Source organism: Zingiber officinale, chromosome 4A (assembly GCF_018446385.1).
Source record: "Zingiber officinale cultivar Zhangliang chromosome 4A, Zo_v1.1, whole genome shotgun sequence".
Taxonomy (NCBI): Eukaryota; Viridiplantae; Streptophyta; class Magnoliopsida; order Zingiberales; family Zingiberaceae; genus Zingiber; species Zingiber officinale.
In genome coordinates, this window is record NC_055992.1 from 1,001,407 (window position 1) to 1,020,007 (window position 18,601).

The 18,601-nt window shown below is 40.3% G+C and overlaps 2 protein-coding genes across 4 annotated transcripts; both read right to left on the bottom strand.

Annotated features, from left to right (window-relative positions):
- Positions 1–8,674: 8,674 nt before the first annotated feature.
- On the bottom strand, positions 8,675–9,909 carry LOC121969176 (caffeoyl-CoA O-methyltransferase 4). Its single transcript, XM_042519131.1, has 5 exons — positions 9,752–9,909; positions 9,584–9,663; positions 9,365–9,509; positions 9,166–9,297; positions 8,675–9,084 (listed from the first exon to the last, which is right to left on the bottom strand). The coding sequence occupies exons 1-5, from the start codon at positions 9,836–9,838 to the stop codon at positions 8,791–8,793; spliced, it is 738 nt and encodes a 245-aa protein (XP_042375065.1). The 5' UTR covers positions 9,839–9,909; the 3' UTR covers positions 8,675–8,790.
- Positions 9,910–10,946: 1,037 nt separating this feature from the next.
- LOC121969175 (transcription factor SPATULA-like) lies at positions 10,947–18,006 on the bottom strand. Of its 3 annotated transcripts, none has more exons than XM_042519129.1 (7): positions 17,691–18,003; positions 17,514–17,615; positions 17,343–17,408; positions 17,197–17,262; positions 11,782–12,087; positions 11,535–11,604; positions 10,947–11,423 (listed from the first exon to the last, which is right to left on the bottom strand). In XM_042519129.1, the coding sequence occupies exons 1-7, from the start codon at positions 17,874–17,876 to the stop codon at positions 11,272–11,274; spliced, it is 948 nt and encodes a 315-aa protein (XP_042375063.1). In that variant the 5' UTR covers positions 17,877–18,003; the 3' UTR covers positions 10,947–11,271. The 3 variants fall into 3 exon arrangements, 2 of the variants coding, with proteins under 2 accessions (XP_042375063.1, XP_042375064.1); XM_042519130.1 differs by having other exon boundaries at positions 11,281–11,423; positions 11,937–12,087; positions 17,691–18,006; XR_006108517.1 differs by lacking the exon at positions 10,947–11,423 and having other exon boundaries at positions 11,782–11,872; positions 11,937–12,087; positions 17,691–18,005.
- Between the last annotated feature and the right edge of the window lie 595 nt (positions 18,007–18,601).

Genomic DNA, 18,601 nt, shown 5'->3' on the forward strand with positions numbered 1-18,601 from the left:
ATTTTTCCCGTGCCAAACTCCCTGCTTTGGACTTTTCCCCGCCAAGTCTCCATACTTGACTTTTCGCGTGCCAAGCTCCCCTTGGACTTTCCGTGCCAAGTCTCCATACTTGACTTTTCCCGTGCCAAGCGGACTTTTCCGTGCCAAGTCTCCATACTTGGACTTTTCCCGAATCCGGTCAACCAGGTCAACCTTGACCTACGGTTGCACCAATAATCTCCCAAACATCTATTCTTGTCCCATATCAAGAATAGAACTCTCTCACGAGTGTCAATCATCAACATGCAACTCAACTAGGTCAACCTTGACCTAAGGTTGCACCGACAATCTTCCCAAGTCAAACATCAAAATACAACTCGAGTCACGTCAACTCGAGTCGGGTCAACCAGGTCAACCTTGACCTAAGGTTGCACCAACAAAGACAAGTCCAAGAAAACCGATGATCGGATTCTTGGTAAACAGTGGAAACCTGAGTAGATCAGATGCAAGGGTAGATAAAGACCCAAAGTTAAGAAAGCTCCAGACATAAAGTCCAAGGAACAAAAGGTTATTTGACAAGAGGTAATAGGAATCACTTGATGTGTTTATCAATTGATTGGTAATCATTCGTGAGCATAGACAATAGTTAACAAAACCATTGTCGTATCTAAAAAAATGCTCAATGTCCGAAAAAAATCTCTAATAGACAATGATTTTTAAAAAATCATTGTCTTTGGTTAAAAAAAACCTTAAAGACAACAATTTTTGTTAAAACCATTGTTAAAAAGTAAAATAACAACAGTTTTGGATAAAATCATTATATTTTGAGTGTTGTTAAATAAGAACTTTCTTGTAATAGAGGTCTTCTACAGGTCAATCATTAAGCCACTGTGCCCAACGTGTCATCTTTGTAGTTTTCAGACAATATCAATGGTCAGTCTAATAATTAGGATATTGTTAGAGTCATTTTTGATGTATGATAAAGAGGAAGAAGTTTAAGTTTAAGTGGGAAATCTATATACCTTTGCAAGGAATCCTAGCTCAAGGGGAGCCAAGGATTAGGTTCCATTGTATATGCACGAGTAGATTGCATATTTATTTACATATATCTTGCATTATTTATTTTCCTAACCTAAAGGGTTGTCCAACTTCAAAAAGGGAGATTGTTGGAGCAATCAATATACTCTTAGATTTTGATGTCTGGGCAAAGGGTTTAAGTTAGTGTTTGCATCTGTATTTGATATGTGTTGTTAAGTGTGCAGGTTACAGGTGCAAGGAAAAACTAAGTGTGATCTTGGCAAAGGTAAAGTCCAAGCATGAGAGTCTTGGTAGTGTAAGTCAAAGTGTGACTTGACAAGGTGAAGACCTAGAGCAAAGGGCTCTTGGTAAGGATAAAGTCCCGGAGCAAGAAGCTCTTCGCAAGTGAAGTCCCAGGAGTGAGGAGCTTTTTGGCAAGGATGAAGACCCTAAGGTAAGGAGCCTCTTGGAAAATGAAGACCCAACAATAAGGACAAGGCCAAAGGAAGTTCTTGAAGGTAAGATATAAAGGATGAGGAAGCATTCGAGGGACGTAAAACTGATGGAGGAGGTTAGAAGGCAGGGTCAAGGTTGTGCAAGCGAGGACGAGTGCATAAGTGATTATACTCAGTGGTAAAACCCTAAGTTAGAGTTTACCAGTCGATTGATATATGTCTGAGTCGACTAGTGGTTGAGAACCATTAAACCCGGAATGAAATTCTAGGATTTGTGGTTCTAAGGTTACTAGTTGACTAGTAAAATTACCAGTCGATTGGTCTAGTCGACTAGGAGCGAATAGAATACTTTTGTTTGCTTAACCCATGAAGACCATTCGACTGATCCATGGTGAGTAGTCGATTGGAATAGAGCTGTTAGATTATAATGGTTGAATTCCATAAAGGTCAGTTAACTGGTAAGTATGATAGTCGAATGGTGGCAGAAACATAGCGTGGGTGTTTCCTCCCAAGCTCTATATAATGGAATTCGGATTTGCTTGCTTTTGGTGGCAAAATTAGAGGTAGTTAACCCCTAATAGAGTCTCCAAAGCTCAGAGCAATCTAAGAGTTCTTAATCGAGTTTATGATGAGGTTTCACCACCAATAAGAAGGATTGAGCTAGCCAAAGTTTCGAGGACTAATCCACCGACGGATTGAGGAATTGTCCACCTTACGGACAGCTGTAAAATAGGAGCATCATCTCTGAACCACGTAAACAAATGTGTTTGGGTTTGTTTTCTTTCTTCTTATCTCTAGGGTTATCTTTCATATTTGGTTGTGTGTATTTTCGCTGCACTAACAAGTATAGGAAAGTGAACGGAGTGGGTGCATGACCGTTTATTCACCCCCTCTAGCTCTACCAGAAGGAATAACCACTGATTGTGCACAAAAGTCATGTGGGTGGAAAATTGACTTCTAATGAAGGAAGTGGGGGTTCCCATGTCTAGATCAAGATGACCAAATACTAGATAGAGAAGTCATATTTGCGGCTAGACAATGATGACCTAGTAAGTCAGTTGGACTGAGAGGCAAGGAAGTCCTATTAGATTTGGTAGATCAAAAAGTAAGGAAGTCCTAGTGATGTGGTGATAAAGGGGGGCCCCACCTGGCATGAGTCAACTGTCGAGGTGGAGGTCAAAGTCAAGGTGGTCAATGTCAGGGTATCAAAAGACTCACCTATAATGTTCGAGAGGAGGTCAACTACAACGGTCGGTCGGGGCAATAAATGTCCGATCGGCAAGAGATTACAACGACCGATTGAGTCGATCAGTGTTCGAGCGGGCCAACCGTCCAACTCGGGCTAATACGGTAAGACAGACAAACGCTCAGTGCGGAGCAGCAAGACGCTGAGAAGATGGAAGAGTTTGTCCGAGTGGGATGGACACACTATTACGCCTAATCATCGTAAGGAAGAACAACTGAGACCGACAGAGTAGAGGAGTCCCGGTTGAGCGACTACCCCGCTCGGCCAAGCAGTGAAGCCATTGTTATCTCTCTAAGGCCGACAAAGCTGAGGTGTCCCGATCGAGCTGCTACCCCACTCGACTAAGCAGCGGGACCATTGTTATATCTCTTGATATCCTTTTGGGAGATAGTGCCACTAACACGAGACATGGTAACAGGTAGATCATACGGCGGAAGCTTCTACTGTCTTGTCAGGGATATGCATGCTCTGTTAAGGTATAATATCAGAGACACTTTCCTAACATGTCCTTTTATAGATACATTGAAGAGCATGTTCATGCCTTGAGGAGCGTGCACGTCGCCCACCAGGGCTCTATATAAAGAGGGGTCCAAGCACAGGCGGAGGCACGTGTTATTACTGTTTGCGCTTGCGTTACTATTGTTCCGCTTTCCTTTACAGTTCCCGTGATTAACTTGTGCATCAGAGGGCCAACACCGGGGACTCCTTTTCTAACTCAGCACTAACGTTACTTGTTTTATAGAGCGGAGTGCGGTCTACTGGTAGTCAGCGCAGCAACCACACCCCCAACTAACTTTCCATCACCCCATTGTCGAACAAGGTCACCTAGTAAGTCGGATGGACTGAGGGGTGAGGAAGTCCAAGTAGGTCGATTGGACTGAAGGGTAGGACAGTCCTGGTGGATCAAAGATCAGACGACATCAAATGATTAGGCTTGAGAGGATGGTCCTTCATTTGAAGGGGTAATTATTGGGTTGCAATTGTTGTAAATAAAGTTCCATATTGAAAACATATGAAAATGATCATGAACTTATAAGGGAAAGATATCTTCATTGGTATGAGATTTTTTAGATAAAATTTAAAAATAAAAATATAAGAATTTAGATTTAAAATGAATAATATCAAATTATTATAAAGATAAGTTAGGGTGTCATAATAAAAACTATTACTATTTTTATCCATTTTAATTATTCGGTCAAATTTAGTAGCAGGAATTTAATGATATTTGTACGTGTCTACAATTTTTTTAACTTTTAGCAAAATTAAAAAGTGTTTACTTTTATTAATTAGGATATATATTTTGGATATGTAAAAAGGAGGTATTATTCAGAGCATTATTTATTAAAAGGTCAAATGGCCAAGCTAACTACTTGTGTAAAAGTATTATTAGAAATTTTTGTCTATCTAATAATGATTCTGTCCATAATTTGAGTTAGATGGAGGTCGATAAAAATAACATTGGTGTCAATAGAGAGATAATTTTAACGCACCCTATGTATGCACGTCGGAAAGGCAAACCTCCACATGGAACCTCCAATGGTTGTGATAGAAAAACTGATGGTACTTAGATTTTATACACACTCAAACAGGCACATAAAGTGTTAGAAATCAAAAATCAGGAAAAATGTCTCTGGCTCAGGCTCTCCGACATTCAAGTGAAGTACTTTTTCCGTGGAAGAATAGTATATGATGGGAAAAAGAACTGTTGAAGACGAGTGCGTATGTATGTGTCCCTGGACAAGGAAGAGGACATCCCATTTTATATGACTTTGCATACATGTTGCACCTAACTGCTACTAGAGAATGTCGGATGTCAGGGCCTGTTGGTGAGAGAGGATATACGGTGGCCTCCTATTGGTGGAAAGAAGCTAAGGTTCTACTCTCAGGGAGTGACAGACCACTGGAATATTCCCTGACGTATGCCAGTTATTTTCTGACAGGAGGTTACGATTCCCTGACATTGTTGTCGCTTAATACTTTCCGTCCCACCCGAGTTCAGCTACAGACAGCTCGGGATGATTACTCAGATGTGCTACTAGGACTGAGCCTTGATGAAAATGATGAGCTGTGATGAACGGACCAAATTTTATATGAGACTGCGACGAGAGACTCATCCTTCATGATTTGACCGTTGAAGAGCCGGTCGGGAGTTGTCTTAGTAAAAGTACCAGGACCATCTATATAGCCCGAGCTTGGGAGATTCGATCAGCCAGGGGCAGGTCAGGAACTAGTCCAAACTTCGTCTTACGTCTCAGATCTGGGAACCTATCCTGCCTGTGACCAACCAGGAATTATGCGGATCTAGGGATCTGCCCTGCCTGTGACCGATCAGGAATTATGCGGCTGATGACGCTAGACGGTCTAACTCCCGTCTCTCTTTGACTATTGATTGTTACGTTCCTTTGACTTTTGACTATCACGTTTCCTTAACTCTTCACTACCTGACAAGTAAATTATTTATTAAACAATGAAGCCTTTCATGGTAAAAGAAAACAAAAACTATTAGTGTTGATCTTATGAAATTATCTGATAATTTCTTTGATGATTTAGGATTTATCTCATTTTCTCATTTACATTGCAACTACTGTTTATTCACCGATTTCCTTCAAATTTCGACCTCCTCACGAGCTCACGTTCAAGCCATCATTCAATCTTCAGCCAAGCCACTATGATATTGTGAGTTTGTGACTAATAAAGATCTTCAGTTTCATGTTTATTGGTGGATTATGTGACTTCATAATGCATGACTAAATGTGTTCAATTCTAATGAGGCACTGAATTTTTAAACTCGTTAAAAAATCAACTTAATTTTCTTCATGAAGTTTACACAAATTTACATATTTCCATGAAAATCTAAATATTATTAGAATTGCTAAATAAAGAGAGCACACTTAAATCCAATCCAAAACTGAAATCTATTTCAAGTTGGATTTAATTAAATAGGATGTGATCCGATGGTAAGGACAGGGGATCCTCATCGGCGGGAGGTCAACGACACGTGGAGGTCAATAATCAAGAAGGTCAACCCCAAGATCGTGCCGAGTGGATAGAGGTCGTGCCGAGTGGAGTAGCGGGCCGACCGAGCATCCGATCGACCGGACAGTCAAGTGGACAGAGGTCGTGCCGAGCGGAGTAGCGGGCCAACCGAGCATCCGGCTGACCGGACAGCCGGCCAGGGGTCTCCCGGACCGGACGAAAGACAGTCTGGCCAGAGGTTGGGTTTCCGATGCTCAAGTAGAGTCTATGGGCCGAGCGGACCGCTCGGCCGAGCCGCATGACAATAAGGCGCAATTCCATCCGAGCACATGAGCAGGGCTTCCCCGCCCGGACCGAGGTATGCGTATTCCCAGAGGCCATGAGCGCCGAGCAGCTGGTCCGCTCGGCCCGGGAGTAGGTAAGAGCGTTAGGAGATAAAAAGGACAGCTGGTAACTTCATCCTCAAGACACCTGCCACCGACAAACAGCATGGTCGGCGGTCGGAGTGGACAGAGTATCGTACGGTGGAAGTTTCCACCGTCACATCCGGAATATGCTCGGACGACTGCGGAATGACGTCAGACATGCTTTTCTGACACAACCCTACTGAGGTATGTTTGGGGAAGCGTGCACGCATCGAGAAGCGTGCCTGCGCCTCCCCGGGGTCCTATATAAGGACCCCCAGACTTCGACAGAGGTATGCAATTCTGATCACTGTAGCCACAGTAACGTTACCTTGTTCTTCTTCTTCGCTGCCTGACTTGAGCGTCGGAGGGTCGTCGCCGGGAAACCTCTCCCGGCTCGGCTTCTTTGCAGGTTCGCCGGAGATCCACATCACCAGTCGAAGACAGCGAAGAGCATCACGTCCCCATCGTCCATCAACCCAGCGCTCGGACAGGATCAGGATCTAATCTAATTTTAAATCTATGTCTAAATAAAAAACAAACATTTAATTTAGCCAAAATTAGAAGCCCACATTCAAATTTTAGTTTTAGTTTCAAAATGAGAACACAAAATCTTTAGAAAATTTGTATATGCCATTTTTTAATTGTATTTTCAAACTTTTTTCGCGCCGAAATAGGATACATATAGCACCCGCATAAAATATAAAGAGTTTATATATTTCTACCTTGATATATCTATCTAAAAACGTTATACTAATAGAGATATTTTAATTCTTTTTCAATCTATAATTTTTTTCTCTGTCTTTTTAATATGAAATTTTGATTGTATTCCTAACAGTTCTCCACTCAAACAAAGAGTTATTATTACTCTCATGGTTCGGATCTCTCCATAAATATCCGGTCATTCGTGACATGCTCCATACCTCTCATAAACATACGATCACTTTTGACCTACTTCAGACCTACAAGCATCCGGTCATTCTTAACCTGATTCGTGCCTCCCCTCGAGTTCGTTCAAAGTCACTCCACATGACATTCGATTTGGATCATGATTTTGATATCATTTATTGTGCCTAAAAAAATTTATATATCTTCACAATAATATGATATTATCCATATTAGACCGCATACTAACTAAGATATTTTTATCTTTTTAAAATCTATTATCTTTTTTAATCTTTTCATTATAAAATTTTGATAGTATTCTCAACCAACTTGATTTTTATAGCAACTATTTGCACCTGGCCGCAAAATCAAGGCCAACTCTTTGCGGCATATACAAATCTTTGCAAAGTAGCTCACTCTTCTCCTACTGCCGATCTGGCCTTTGAAAGATTGATTTCGTTGCATGATTCGATCTGTCGGAACTCATTAGTTTGGTTAAGTCTGGTTGGATGGTTAACTTATAAAATTTTTGGGGATGGGGTAGATTTTTCATGGAGTCATGTTTCTTGATGATGGTCGAATCACTCCAACATATGAGTTGATTTGGCACTCCTACCACTCCTAATCAAGCTAAACACTTTAATGTGGTTGGTTTTGTTTGACAAATTGAACACTCCGAAAAGAAGAAAAGAAAAGTAGGTTAGTTGTTGTTTTCCACTTGTTTAATAGCAAGAGTAGGTTAGCAGCTGACTTTCAAGTCTCCAGCTTATCTTGGGTGCAGTGATGAGTAAAATTAAATCGGTTAAATCGAATTAATTGACGTCTGAACGAACCAATTCAAAAGTTTGATTTGGTTTATTCAGAATTTTATTTCTATTTTTTTAAAAAATAGTAATTATCTTGATTCCATCTTGATTTTCAAATTTAAAAATCGATTAAACTGAACAGAACAACTATATTATAAGCAATGTTGCTAGATCGATCATTTAAATAAACAATTTAGTTATAAATCGAATGCCTCTTTCTATTTGATGTGTTTCAATCTTATGCTCCTGAATTTGGTACGGCAATGCCCCCTCGGAGCGGTGTGATGGTTAAGACATGAAATGTTGTCACATGAGGTTTTGGGATCGAAACTCGGCATGACCGAGTATAACCTCTCTCATGTCTTGACCATTTGCACTAATGACTAATAACCATCTGTGTTGACCTAGAGACGGATTAACGGGGACATTGAGAATGAACGAATCATCTTTTACGATATGAATTTGGTATGACAAGTCATCAACCATAATTTTTTTTTTTCTCTTTTTTTTTGTCTCATCACATTGACACTTGTAGTTTGGTGAGCCATCCCTTTCTCAATAAGTGCTAGGCCATGACATCAATAATTGAAGTATTTATACATCACCCCAAGCAAGATATTTATTACCATGATCAGCAACAGTTGTAGCAGAGGTGAAACTGCTCAAGCAAGAACAATGTTGAAGATTTCTCGCAGGCTCAGAAAGAATAGAGAGAGAGAGAGCGCGCGCGCAATAATAGATATGAAATTTTAACCAATTATTGCATGATTGAGTGAAGCAGGGCATATTCTCTCTTTGGGCAAAAGAAGAAACAATGCAAGAAACAATACATTTTTCTTCCCTTTCTTTAAATGAAAACACAATATAAATGCAAGCCTTCTTGTGGAAATTTCCCAGAAACTCAACTGAAAGGGAATTGTTCGCTGTGATCACACACCATCAAATTAACGTTGTAATGAAACAGGGAGATAGATTTATAGATTTGCAGTAGCAGTAGCAAGTTTTGGCGATTAATTATCAACTCATTTGACCCTACGGCAGATGGTGACGCCATCGCCGACGGGGAGCTGGCAGATCTCGATGCGCTCGTCGGCGGCGAGCGCCTTGTTGAGCTCGATGACGAAGTCGCGGTAGTAGCGGATGTACTTGCGCATCGGCGCGTCCGGCGGCGCCACCACCGACCCGTTCCACAGCGTGTTGTCGTACGCGATCACGCCGCCCACCTTCACCAGCTCCAGCAGCCGCTTGTGGTAGTTGATGTAGTTGTCCTTGTCCGCGTCCACAAACACGAAGTCAAAGGACCCGTGATTCTTCGCCTGCGCACAAAATTCAATTCTTAGTTCGTCAAGCCTTGGATTGATCTGGAAATCCGAGATCTGTAGTCGAATCGAGTTTACATCTTCGACCAATTGGTCGAGGACGGGGAGGGCGGGGCCTTCACGGAAGTCGATCTTGTGGGCGACGCCGGCCTTCTGGATGACGGGCAGCCCGATCTCGAAGTTCTCCCGGTTGATGTCCATCGCCAGGATCTGCACAAGACAAACCGAATCAAACAACCCAATCCCAAATTAGGCATCCAAAACCTAGAAATCAGACCTTGCCGTCGTCAGGGAGGGCGAGGGCGGTGGCGAGCAGAGAGTAGCCCGTGTAGACGCCGATCTCCATCGTGTTCTTGGCGTTGATGAGCTTCAGAAGCATCCCCAAGAACTGCCCCTCGTCCGCCGAAGTCGTCATCAAGTTCCTGGATCTCACACAAATCAAACCATGTCTACAAAAAAAAAAAAAAGTTTAACTCGGATTAGAAGAGTAAACTACCATGGATGCTTGGCGGTGATATCTCGGAGCTCCTTCATCGGCTCGGGCTCGCGGGGGTACACGCTCGTCTCCAGAATGTACTGCGACGGCGATTCACGCATCCAGATCGACGAATTAAAGCAGGAAGTTCAAGATCAAGATCCGCATCAGAGATCGAAGAGAGCTTACTTGGTAGAGGGCGTCGCTCTGGAGGAGGCTCTTGTGGCCAACTTCCTGGTGCCTGTGCTGCTCTCCATCCTTGGACTCCGAGGCCATGGCGGATCTCACTTTCGCCGCGACTGGAGGGAGCAGGTGCCTGTCCCATTTCCCACGGCAGGTGGAATAAAAAGAGGTGCGGGCTGGGACGGGCTCACCTACCGCGTAGTTGATTAAAAACCGAACCGGACCGGACCGGTGGAACAGTGTGGACGAGGGTCGGTTCGTAATTTGGTCGCTAGACGTCGTGGCTGGTGCTTTCCGCTTACCCACCCACCATGTTCTTTTGCATCTGCAGAGTCCCCGTCTCCACCTACCACCCACTGAACATTTTGTTTGGCTACAAAGTCAGGATTGACTAAGGTATTAACCGTGCCGGGGGCATAACCAGGATTTCGTTGCTCTTGTGATGGGGACGCAGAAGGAGATGGCGGTTGTTGCGGACTTGCTGCAGTTGGTGGGAGAGAGCGACGCGTACTGCGCCGATTAACTCGCGCATGTTGACCGCAATCCGCACCGCTAGCTCCTTAGTTTTCTCCACGCCCTTTTTGTTTTAGCTAAGAGCAGTGCTCAGGTCGTTGAGCACTGCGATTACTGAGTCAGATGCTTGGGTTGTAGACTGCATGGGATGGGATCTCAGTCTCTATCGTCCATCTTCACATGGCTACTAGCAATAGTTTGATGTATTTCACTATTAGCCCGTCTATGGCCAATCAAAGTGGCGATCCATCTCTAAAATAGTTGTTTCTAATATTGCTAATATTATTGTATCATCGTCATCATAATGTCGAAAAGAGCTAGATCTTCACCTCAAAGTTGGCACAATTACACCTGTTACGACTCTAGTGACAATCACAGGTCCAACTCTGGGACAACAACACTTTTGCGTCTGAGATAATAATCCCTCTTTGAGCCAAAAAGTGATTTGTAATCTGAATCATACGGTTCTAAACCGTAACCCAAGTTGAGTTTTTTTGAACCGTTGATTTAGAACTAACAATTCTCATTAATTCTGAAACGTCAATTTCAAATTGTTGTCGAACTGAATAAAATAATAATCACTGATCATGGTGGGATGATTAGAAACTCATTAGCTTGCCAACCAACATGCCACGTCTTTTCCACGAAATATTTGACCATTCTTCAGGCATATCCTGCCACAAGGACCTTGTACTATCAACAAGACGTTATGCTATATATTACCAAAGAAACACGACCACATTTACAGGTCTAATTTGTTTTCGCTTTTTTTTTTTCCAAGTCGAACAAAACATTGGCCTGCAAAAAGTGTTGGGTGTGTCGTCATATATTTTGCTACATATTTGAGTGCCAATAACTAGCCATAAGAGAGCAAAACATGCTATTGCCAAATTGGTGTAATCTTCGGGTAACAGCTTTGTATCAGCACTAAGTAAGTTTATCCCTGTGCTAGGCAGGTGAAGGGACAATCGCCACAAGTTCTGGGCAATGCCAGCAAGAAAAGTGAATTGAAATTAATGAGGCAAATGCTGGATGAGTTTCTCCTTTTCTGTCTCTCCGGATATGAAATCTTCTGATCTCACTGTACCCAACGTGCATTTCTGGGCAAGGTCCGCAACCACCATTGAGGATGGTTGGCCCCTGGAATGTTGGGAAGCAATGGTACCTATGGAATTCACTTGGTTTTCTTTCAAACATAGAAGAAAGGGTGCAAGAAACAAGATGGAGCTGAAAATGATGCATTCAGTAGTAAAAGCTTGTGCATCTTTGTGACTACCTGTGTGATTCTGTGCGAAATGCCTAGCCTCGGATTGCTGATGTGGTATGCCTTCTCTGGTCAAAATATCCTTCAATTATAAGAGCACAAAAGTTATGTCAGAATGCACACACAAAGCTCTAGTCGATATTGAACTTCTGCAAGATCATCAGCTACCAAAATGGCAAAAATTCCTTTTTCTAAAATTTAGAACAGGATAGGTAGCCTAGATTCAAGTGTTTGCCAAAGATAAATGCAAAAAAATAACCTCAATAGATACAGGGAATAGAAAAGATCCAGGGTGGGACTGTGAAGACTCCATTGCAAAGGAAGTCTCTGGTCTGGTCATGTTGATAGCACTGGGTGGGAATGCAGATAGATGAGATGATGTTGGTAGATTAAATGAGTTCGAAACAGATGAACCTTGGTTCAGGGGCAGCATTTCTAGTCCCGTAGCCATTGCTCGTTCAGCATCCAGACCATTGTTTGAGGCCAATTGCATGGTCTGCAGAGGCTGCAAAGCTCCATGCAAGTACAATGGATGTTGATTAAGGCTATTCCTCATTGAAAGCATCTAGACAGATAATGATTAGTCAGTATACCTTGAATCATTTTTCACCCAAAAACATATTATCAACTAACATGAATAAACATAAAATGATTATGTATACAGCAGATTTTTGGAAAAATTCAAGGAATACACACCTTCTAGAAGTAATGTAGGTTCTCAATCTGTTTATATATTTATTTATTGTAAACCTGCTGCTAAAATACACATCCTCATAGGTACTAATTTGAGTCATTGATGTTTCTGACACCAATAATCAGAAAATTATAATATCATTCTTATATAAACTGCATTGGCAGTGTGTAAATGCTAGTCATTGACCAAATGCTTGGTCAACCAACTAGCTTGTTATGGTTGGCAAATCAAGCAGCATTCACTTGATGTTGAAGATACCAATTCAGTCACACTCGATGGCGTGCCTTATAATGTGTTGGTTGGTGTTTGCATGTTCTCTAGATTGTTTCTAAGACAGAATTTTTCTTTTACTACTAATTATTCATTGTGAATCTATCATGACTCTTCATTTTGAGAATATTATGAGCTTATTCATTTGCACAATGATTTTGATATATTAATTAAATGAAATATAGTTGTCACAGGTACACAGTACAACTTTGCAGCAGACAATATTTAGGTGAACAAAATGAACATTTTAACACCCAAAAAGAGATCTAACCAATATATTACTTTAACAAGAGAACATGCTTTATATATCATCTGCAAACAATCCATATCATTCTTAATTTGTCCAAAAATGTGCACCCCAAGTTATCCATATCTTACCGCAAACTTCACTGAATCTCATTAGGTCTTTCTTGTATTAGCCATATGACAATTCACAAGGACATTCATGGAGCAAATAACTGCATCGGCACAATCTTACACCTTAGTTTTAATTATAATTAAATACACATTTCAAAATTTGACAAGGTCTCTTACTTCCTGTTACTCTTAATATCAGACTCCTTATCTAAGCTTTCACCTTTATGCTTATTCTTTTACTTTTTAAACGTGATAAAACAAAATCCTATATCAAACATATGGAGAATAAGTTAAAAGATTTTCAAATTTAAACAATTTCTAAAAGTATTTTCCAAATAACATAAAGAAGAAAAAGAAAACATGCAAGTTTTAGCCCCCCATGAGGAAGTTGAAGGGAGAGGAGACATACATAAAGGTTTTTGTACAAAGAAGATATTATTCATGGAGAAAGTGGTCAAGTGGAGGAAAAGGTGGAACTATTCTACAATCTATTTAACTCCCTGAAAGTTAGATGGAAAGAGTGTTTCATTTATCAAGATCTGAAGACTTATTCTACAATCCCTTGTTTCATGGTTGGTTTTACAGTGTGTGGTATGTTCAGAATGAATTTATTTTGAGATTTATCAATGAGCCAAGTGAATGCTACTTTCTAATGATTGAACACTCTGCATGTATGAAAATATTGAAGTAAACCTAAGCCTGGGGAAGATTTGAATGCTAACTACTTTTGGAGCAACTATAGGAAAACTCTGCTTTCACCTTCAGTGTAGCCTCCTGTTTTGGTGTTGTTCACTGCTTGTTGTAGGGCTTTTCTTCGTCGAAACTTTGTTTTTGTATGAAATATATTTGCTTTGTTAAGCAATCGTCTGGGTGAAATCTTGTTCTCCCATTTTGTTTTTGTCAACAAAAAAAAAACATATGCTGCTCTACCCAAGTAAAATGCAAAAGAACATAATCTCAAGTTTTGATCCAACTCCCTTTTATGCAATTTTAAGTCTTGATCCAACTCCTTTTTATGCATAGAAGTAATGGACTACAAGCCTTAGCTTGTGCTCTCTACCAGTAAAAAAAAAATTCTTTCAAGTATGCTTACATCCTGCGTTTATCAATTCTTAACCAGTGTTTTGACTTCCGTATTACATCACCCTTTCTCTTTTCGTCTATATAACCGATGCTCTTATCTTCCATCAAATTTCTAACTGCCATAGCTGTCAATGATAATATTGTCTGGCCTATATATAATAGAGATAATTATAAATTCCAATAATTAGATAACATATGAATGTTGTATCCAAGAAGTATCATTCTTCTAATTATGCATCAGATATCATGTATGTGGATCACCAAACTAAACTAGTATATCTCCACTCTTAAAATAAAGCTTGATTGGTGTAGTAGGTTATAATGCTAGACACACACTAGCGGTTCCTGGTTCAAACCTGGACTGAGAAATAAATTTTTTATTATATTTAAAATATTATTAATATATTTACATCATAGGTATAAACACTAGAAGTTCATCCTTAATGTTGGTGTAAACATGATGAATAAGATTATCATCTCTTAATGAATCAAATATGCATAGGCTTGTTTTATATATCCTATTAAAAATATGAAAGATGAGCCATACTTAAAGAATATATTTTACCTAAAATCATCTCCTTGGATATATAAATTAAATAACTCAATCTTGCAGGTGATAGAACGTCAAATTAATAATGTTCATCAAGGAGATGACAACTATGTATCATCTACTAGAAAAGTCATTATATTCTATTTATTCCCCAAGACAACTATAACTTATCTCATGCAAAATTCACTTGACTAAATATCAATTCTCTCTCTGAGTATGAAAATGCTGACTCACGTTGATATGGAACATCAGTAGTGGCATAAAGTATATTGGGAAAAAGTCCACCTTAGCTTCTAAGCATATCTACTCATTACACACACAAGCTTTTACAATTACCTTTTTTTAATTTTGTTTTCTTTTAACCGTAATCATGTCCTGTTCAAAAAGCATATGAAGAAAAATATGGACAAATATATTACACCCCAGTTTATTCATACACAGTGACAAGTTTAGATGACTAAACTACTATTAATTCCCACTTAGACATGTTAATAGATAATTCTTTCATTGACAATTGATTTTAAGGCGAATCGATTAGAAGACAAGTTGATAGATAAGTCTTTGATGTTAGAGTGAATAGACAAGGTAAGGTGCTGGAAAGAACTGCATATTGATGATGGTGGCTCACCATCCTTGGAAGATCCATTCCTATGCTGCCCCAAATATACCCCAAAACCTTTGGAAATGCGTGACACTCCAGAAGAAAAGGAGTATTGGCACAGTTTATTCCAAGAGCTTGAGACAGAGATGAGAAGATTAGAAAATTGCTGTCATCCATAGTAGGCAAAGGAGCAGTCAAACAGCAAATCATCTGCGGGTTTGGGTGCTCAACTACATAAGAAGTGAGCATGAGTAGATAATCCCTTGAGCATAAAAGTTTTCAGCCACAATTCAAGTCAAAATCTTAACCCTTCAAGGTATTTTCGCAATCCATATATACATTTACCAAATTTCTTTCATTCCTCCGGAGTTGAGCATTATCCCACATGAGTATCTCATTCCAGTACAGTTCCTAATTAAATTCATCAATTGAGGAGGGAAATGCTGTTCGTTTGCTCTAGTAGCTCCAATACACAAGAGGCAGCCACTTGGTACTGGAATGAGTATAAGAAGAATACTTCCATGTTTGCTTAAGCAGAGTGATATAGCCAACATCTGTGGATATGAACTGAACTGAAAGCACTCTGACAAAAGCTCATTGAGCCTATAGGAGGAAACACCATCAATCATGCTAAAAGGAGATCTTCATCTTGTCTCCGAGCTTTAATTTACATAGGTGGGAGATGTGATTTCTTGCTTGGACCAATATCCAAGACAATCTAGTTGTTCAGAAAAGCTGGTTAATTAGTGTTCATGATCAACACATTACATGTGACTGATGGAAGATAGAGAGAGATACATGGAAGTGAGGTTTTGAAGGTGACTTTTCACTGGCATTCACCTAGGAGACGCCCTCCACTTGTTATTATTCTTTTAAATGCCTGCATACAGGACATTTGACCATCATCTGCCAATAAATTGTACATCAGAAATTTGGCCCAATCTTTCTAGCACAGGACATATTTGTCACTTCTCTCACATAATTGTGGGGAATTTGCAGGAATCCAAATTGCAACATTCTTCCACTTTTTTATAAAATATCAGGTGTAAACTCCTGATTGAAGAGCATCAGAGGATGTACCTAATCAAATAGGCAGGGCATGAAACTCCACTTGTGAGTCATGACAAAATAAGACAACCCAGCCTGCCACTGAATACCTAAATGTGACTTACCCTCTTCAGCTTGAATCATAATCATATAACTCATAATTTACTGAATCTGAATCTCATACCATCCACATATTGACTCAAAAACCCCAGGAATACAGTTTTAGAGACTTCACATGCTGCAACATTGCTCCCCTACTATGAATATTAGATATTTCAATTTTTCGATGACAAAACATCCACTGATCCTGTGGATGTTTCTTCTTACATTACAAATTTGCAAAAAGTGATGGCCAGACACAGGAAACACCATTTGATGAAACCTTAAGCAAGCAGCAGGCGCCGCTATATAACTTCAAAAGATATGAAAGTGCAGCAGAGACTAACCATGTATGCCCAAATTATCATAGAGAATTGGAAAGTTCAGTCATGCCAAATAGTTACTGACTCTCCCCGTGCTGCATAAAATAAGGTCACCTATCTGTCATGCAGAGAGGTGCAGATAAAGTTGCTAATTTAACTTTCTATTGAGGACCTTTCAATGCGATTTGAAATGTGATTTATGATTAAATTTTGGTTCTGTACCATATGACAACTTATCTTTAATTGTATCTTTGATCAGATGGGTCTCACCTTGGATTGTGAAAGGGGTTGATCGATCTGTAAGTATGAGAGGTTTAATCATTAAAAGGAAATATCTATGGCTGCAACAATTCTAGGAAGAAGCCATAAGTGTGACCAAGACAGGAAATAGCTTCAACGTTGAAAGAGAAGCAGATTTTGCAACTGCATTTACATGTTCTACATTCAAACCATAGTGCCAACAGCCTACCCAATGGCCAAACCAAGCTACATAGACAACGAGTGTAAGTGATGTCGAACCATTCCGAGATTTAAGAACTCATTGACACCATAAAATGACCTTACCTAAATCAACAACTGAAAATATTCGTGTGCAGCTATAACTAAACATATGTAGATCTTTCTTTGCCAATGGAAGAAAGATAACCAACCTGTACTTGCAGCTGCAATTGTTTGAGATACTCAATAGCTTCATCAAGCATGGATGCCTTATCAGTCTGCCAAGGACAAAACATTTCTCTAAAAATCAACACTAAATTTCCCAAACCCGAGAATACAAAGTCACGAGATTTACCACCTTGCTAGAATTAGGAATCAGACTCTGCAAAGCCTTCATCTTCTCATTGATTCTACTTCTCCTTCTCTGGTCCAAACAATTACCCCATTTTCACAGCGATCAGGCGCGAGCACTTCAAAAGGGTGAAAAAAAAAAAAGGAACAACAAAAGAATGTTTAAACGAACCACCACCTTCTCAGACAAGTTATGCACTTCCGCCGCTCTATTTCTCTTCGAACTGGAGCTCCGCGTCGGCGGCACCTTCGCCGGATCGTCGGACACCTCCGCGGCATCCTACAAAGAACCAAAGACACGGATCAGCCATCCCGACCACACACCCAGCTCAATAACAGACAAAACTTCAAAGACCTCGAGGTCGCAGTCGAGAGAGTCCAACTCCTGATCCGTCAACGACTTCCGCCTCTCGGCCCCCAAATGCCCAGCCGAGGCCGCCCCCAGCGTCATCTGCTCGCGGGAGGAGGAGGAAGAAGGGAGGCGGCCCAGCAAGGAGGAGATCTCTTCGTGGCTATCTGGGAAGTAGGTATGGCCATCCATAACGGCGCAGTGCAGGTCACCTCTCCAGTCCCGCCTCAGGCTCGCAGGGTATGATTACGGTAGAGAGAGAGAGAGAAGGAAGGGAATTGGAGTGGAGATTGAAGCTCGCATACCGAGCTTGGGAATTTATAGGGGGGAGCGAGGAATGGTATGTAGTGGGGGCCTGCTGGGGGTGGGTCTCTTTGTTTCTTTAACTAGAGGACGGACCAAATTATGGCTGCTTTATCTGTCGGTGGCTTCATTTCTTTACTTCATCGATTTGTCTACTGATTTATTAATTGGTGTCCGAAGGTGGATGTGGGCAGGGAATTAATGGTTTAATAAATGAACGGTTCAGTTTCTGCGTCGCAGTCGAGAGACTCGAGACTTCTTCTCTCATCTCAGCCGTCTCTGGCCCCGTACGTCGATTATATAAGTTATTTAACGGGTATATTAATTTCTGTGTTATATATATATATATATATATATAATAGTATGAGATTATCTATTTATTTGATTAATATTTTATTATTTTATTTTATATTAATAAAAATAAATTATAAAATCACCTTATAACCGTCTAATAATGAAAGGGTAAAAAAATTAAAAATATATGACCGTCAAAAAATTGATCCGTCAACGCGAGCTGATTTTTTAAAGTGGAAATTATTACGTACAATTATATAACAATATAAAATAGAAAGACAACAAAACAAAATATCTTAAATAAAATTAAATTATGAGGA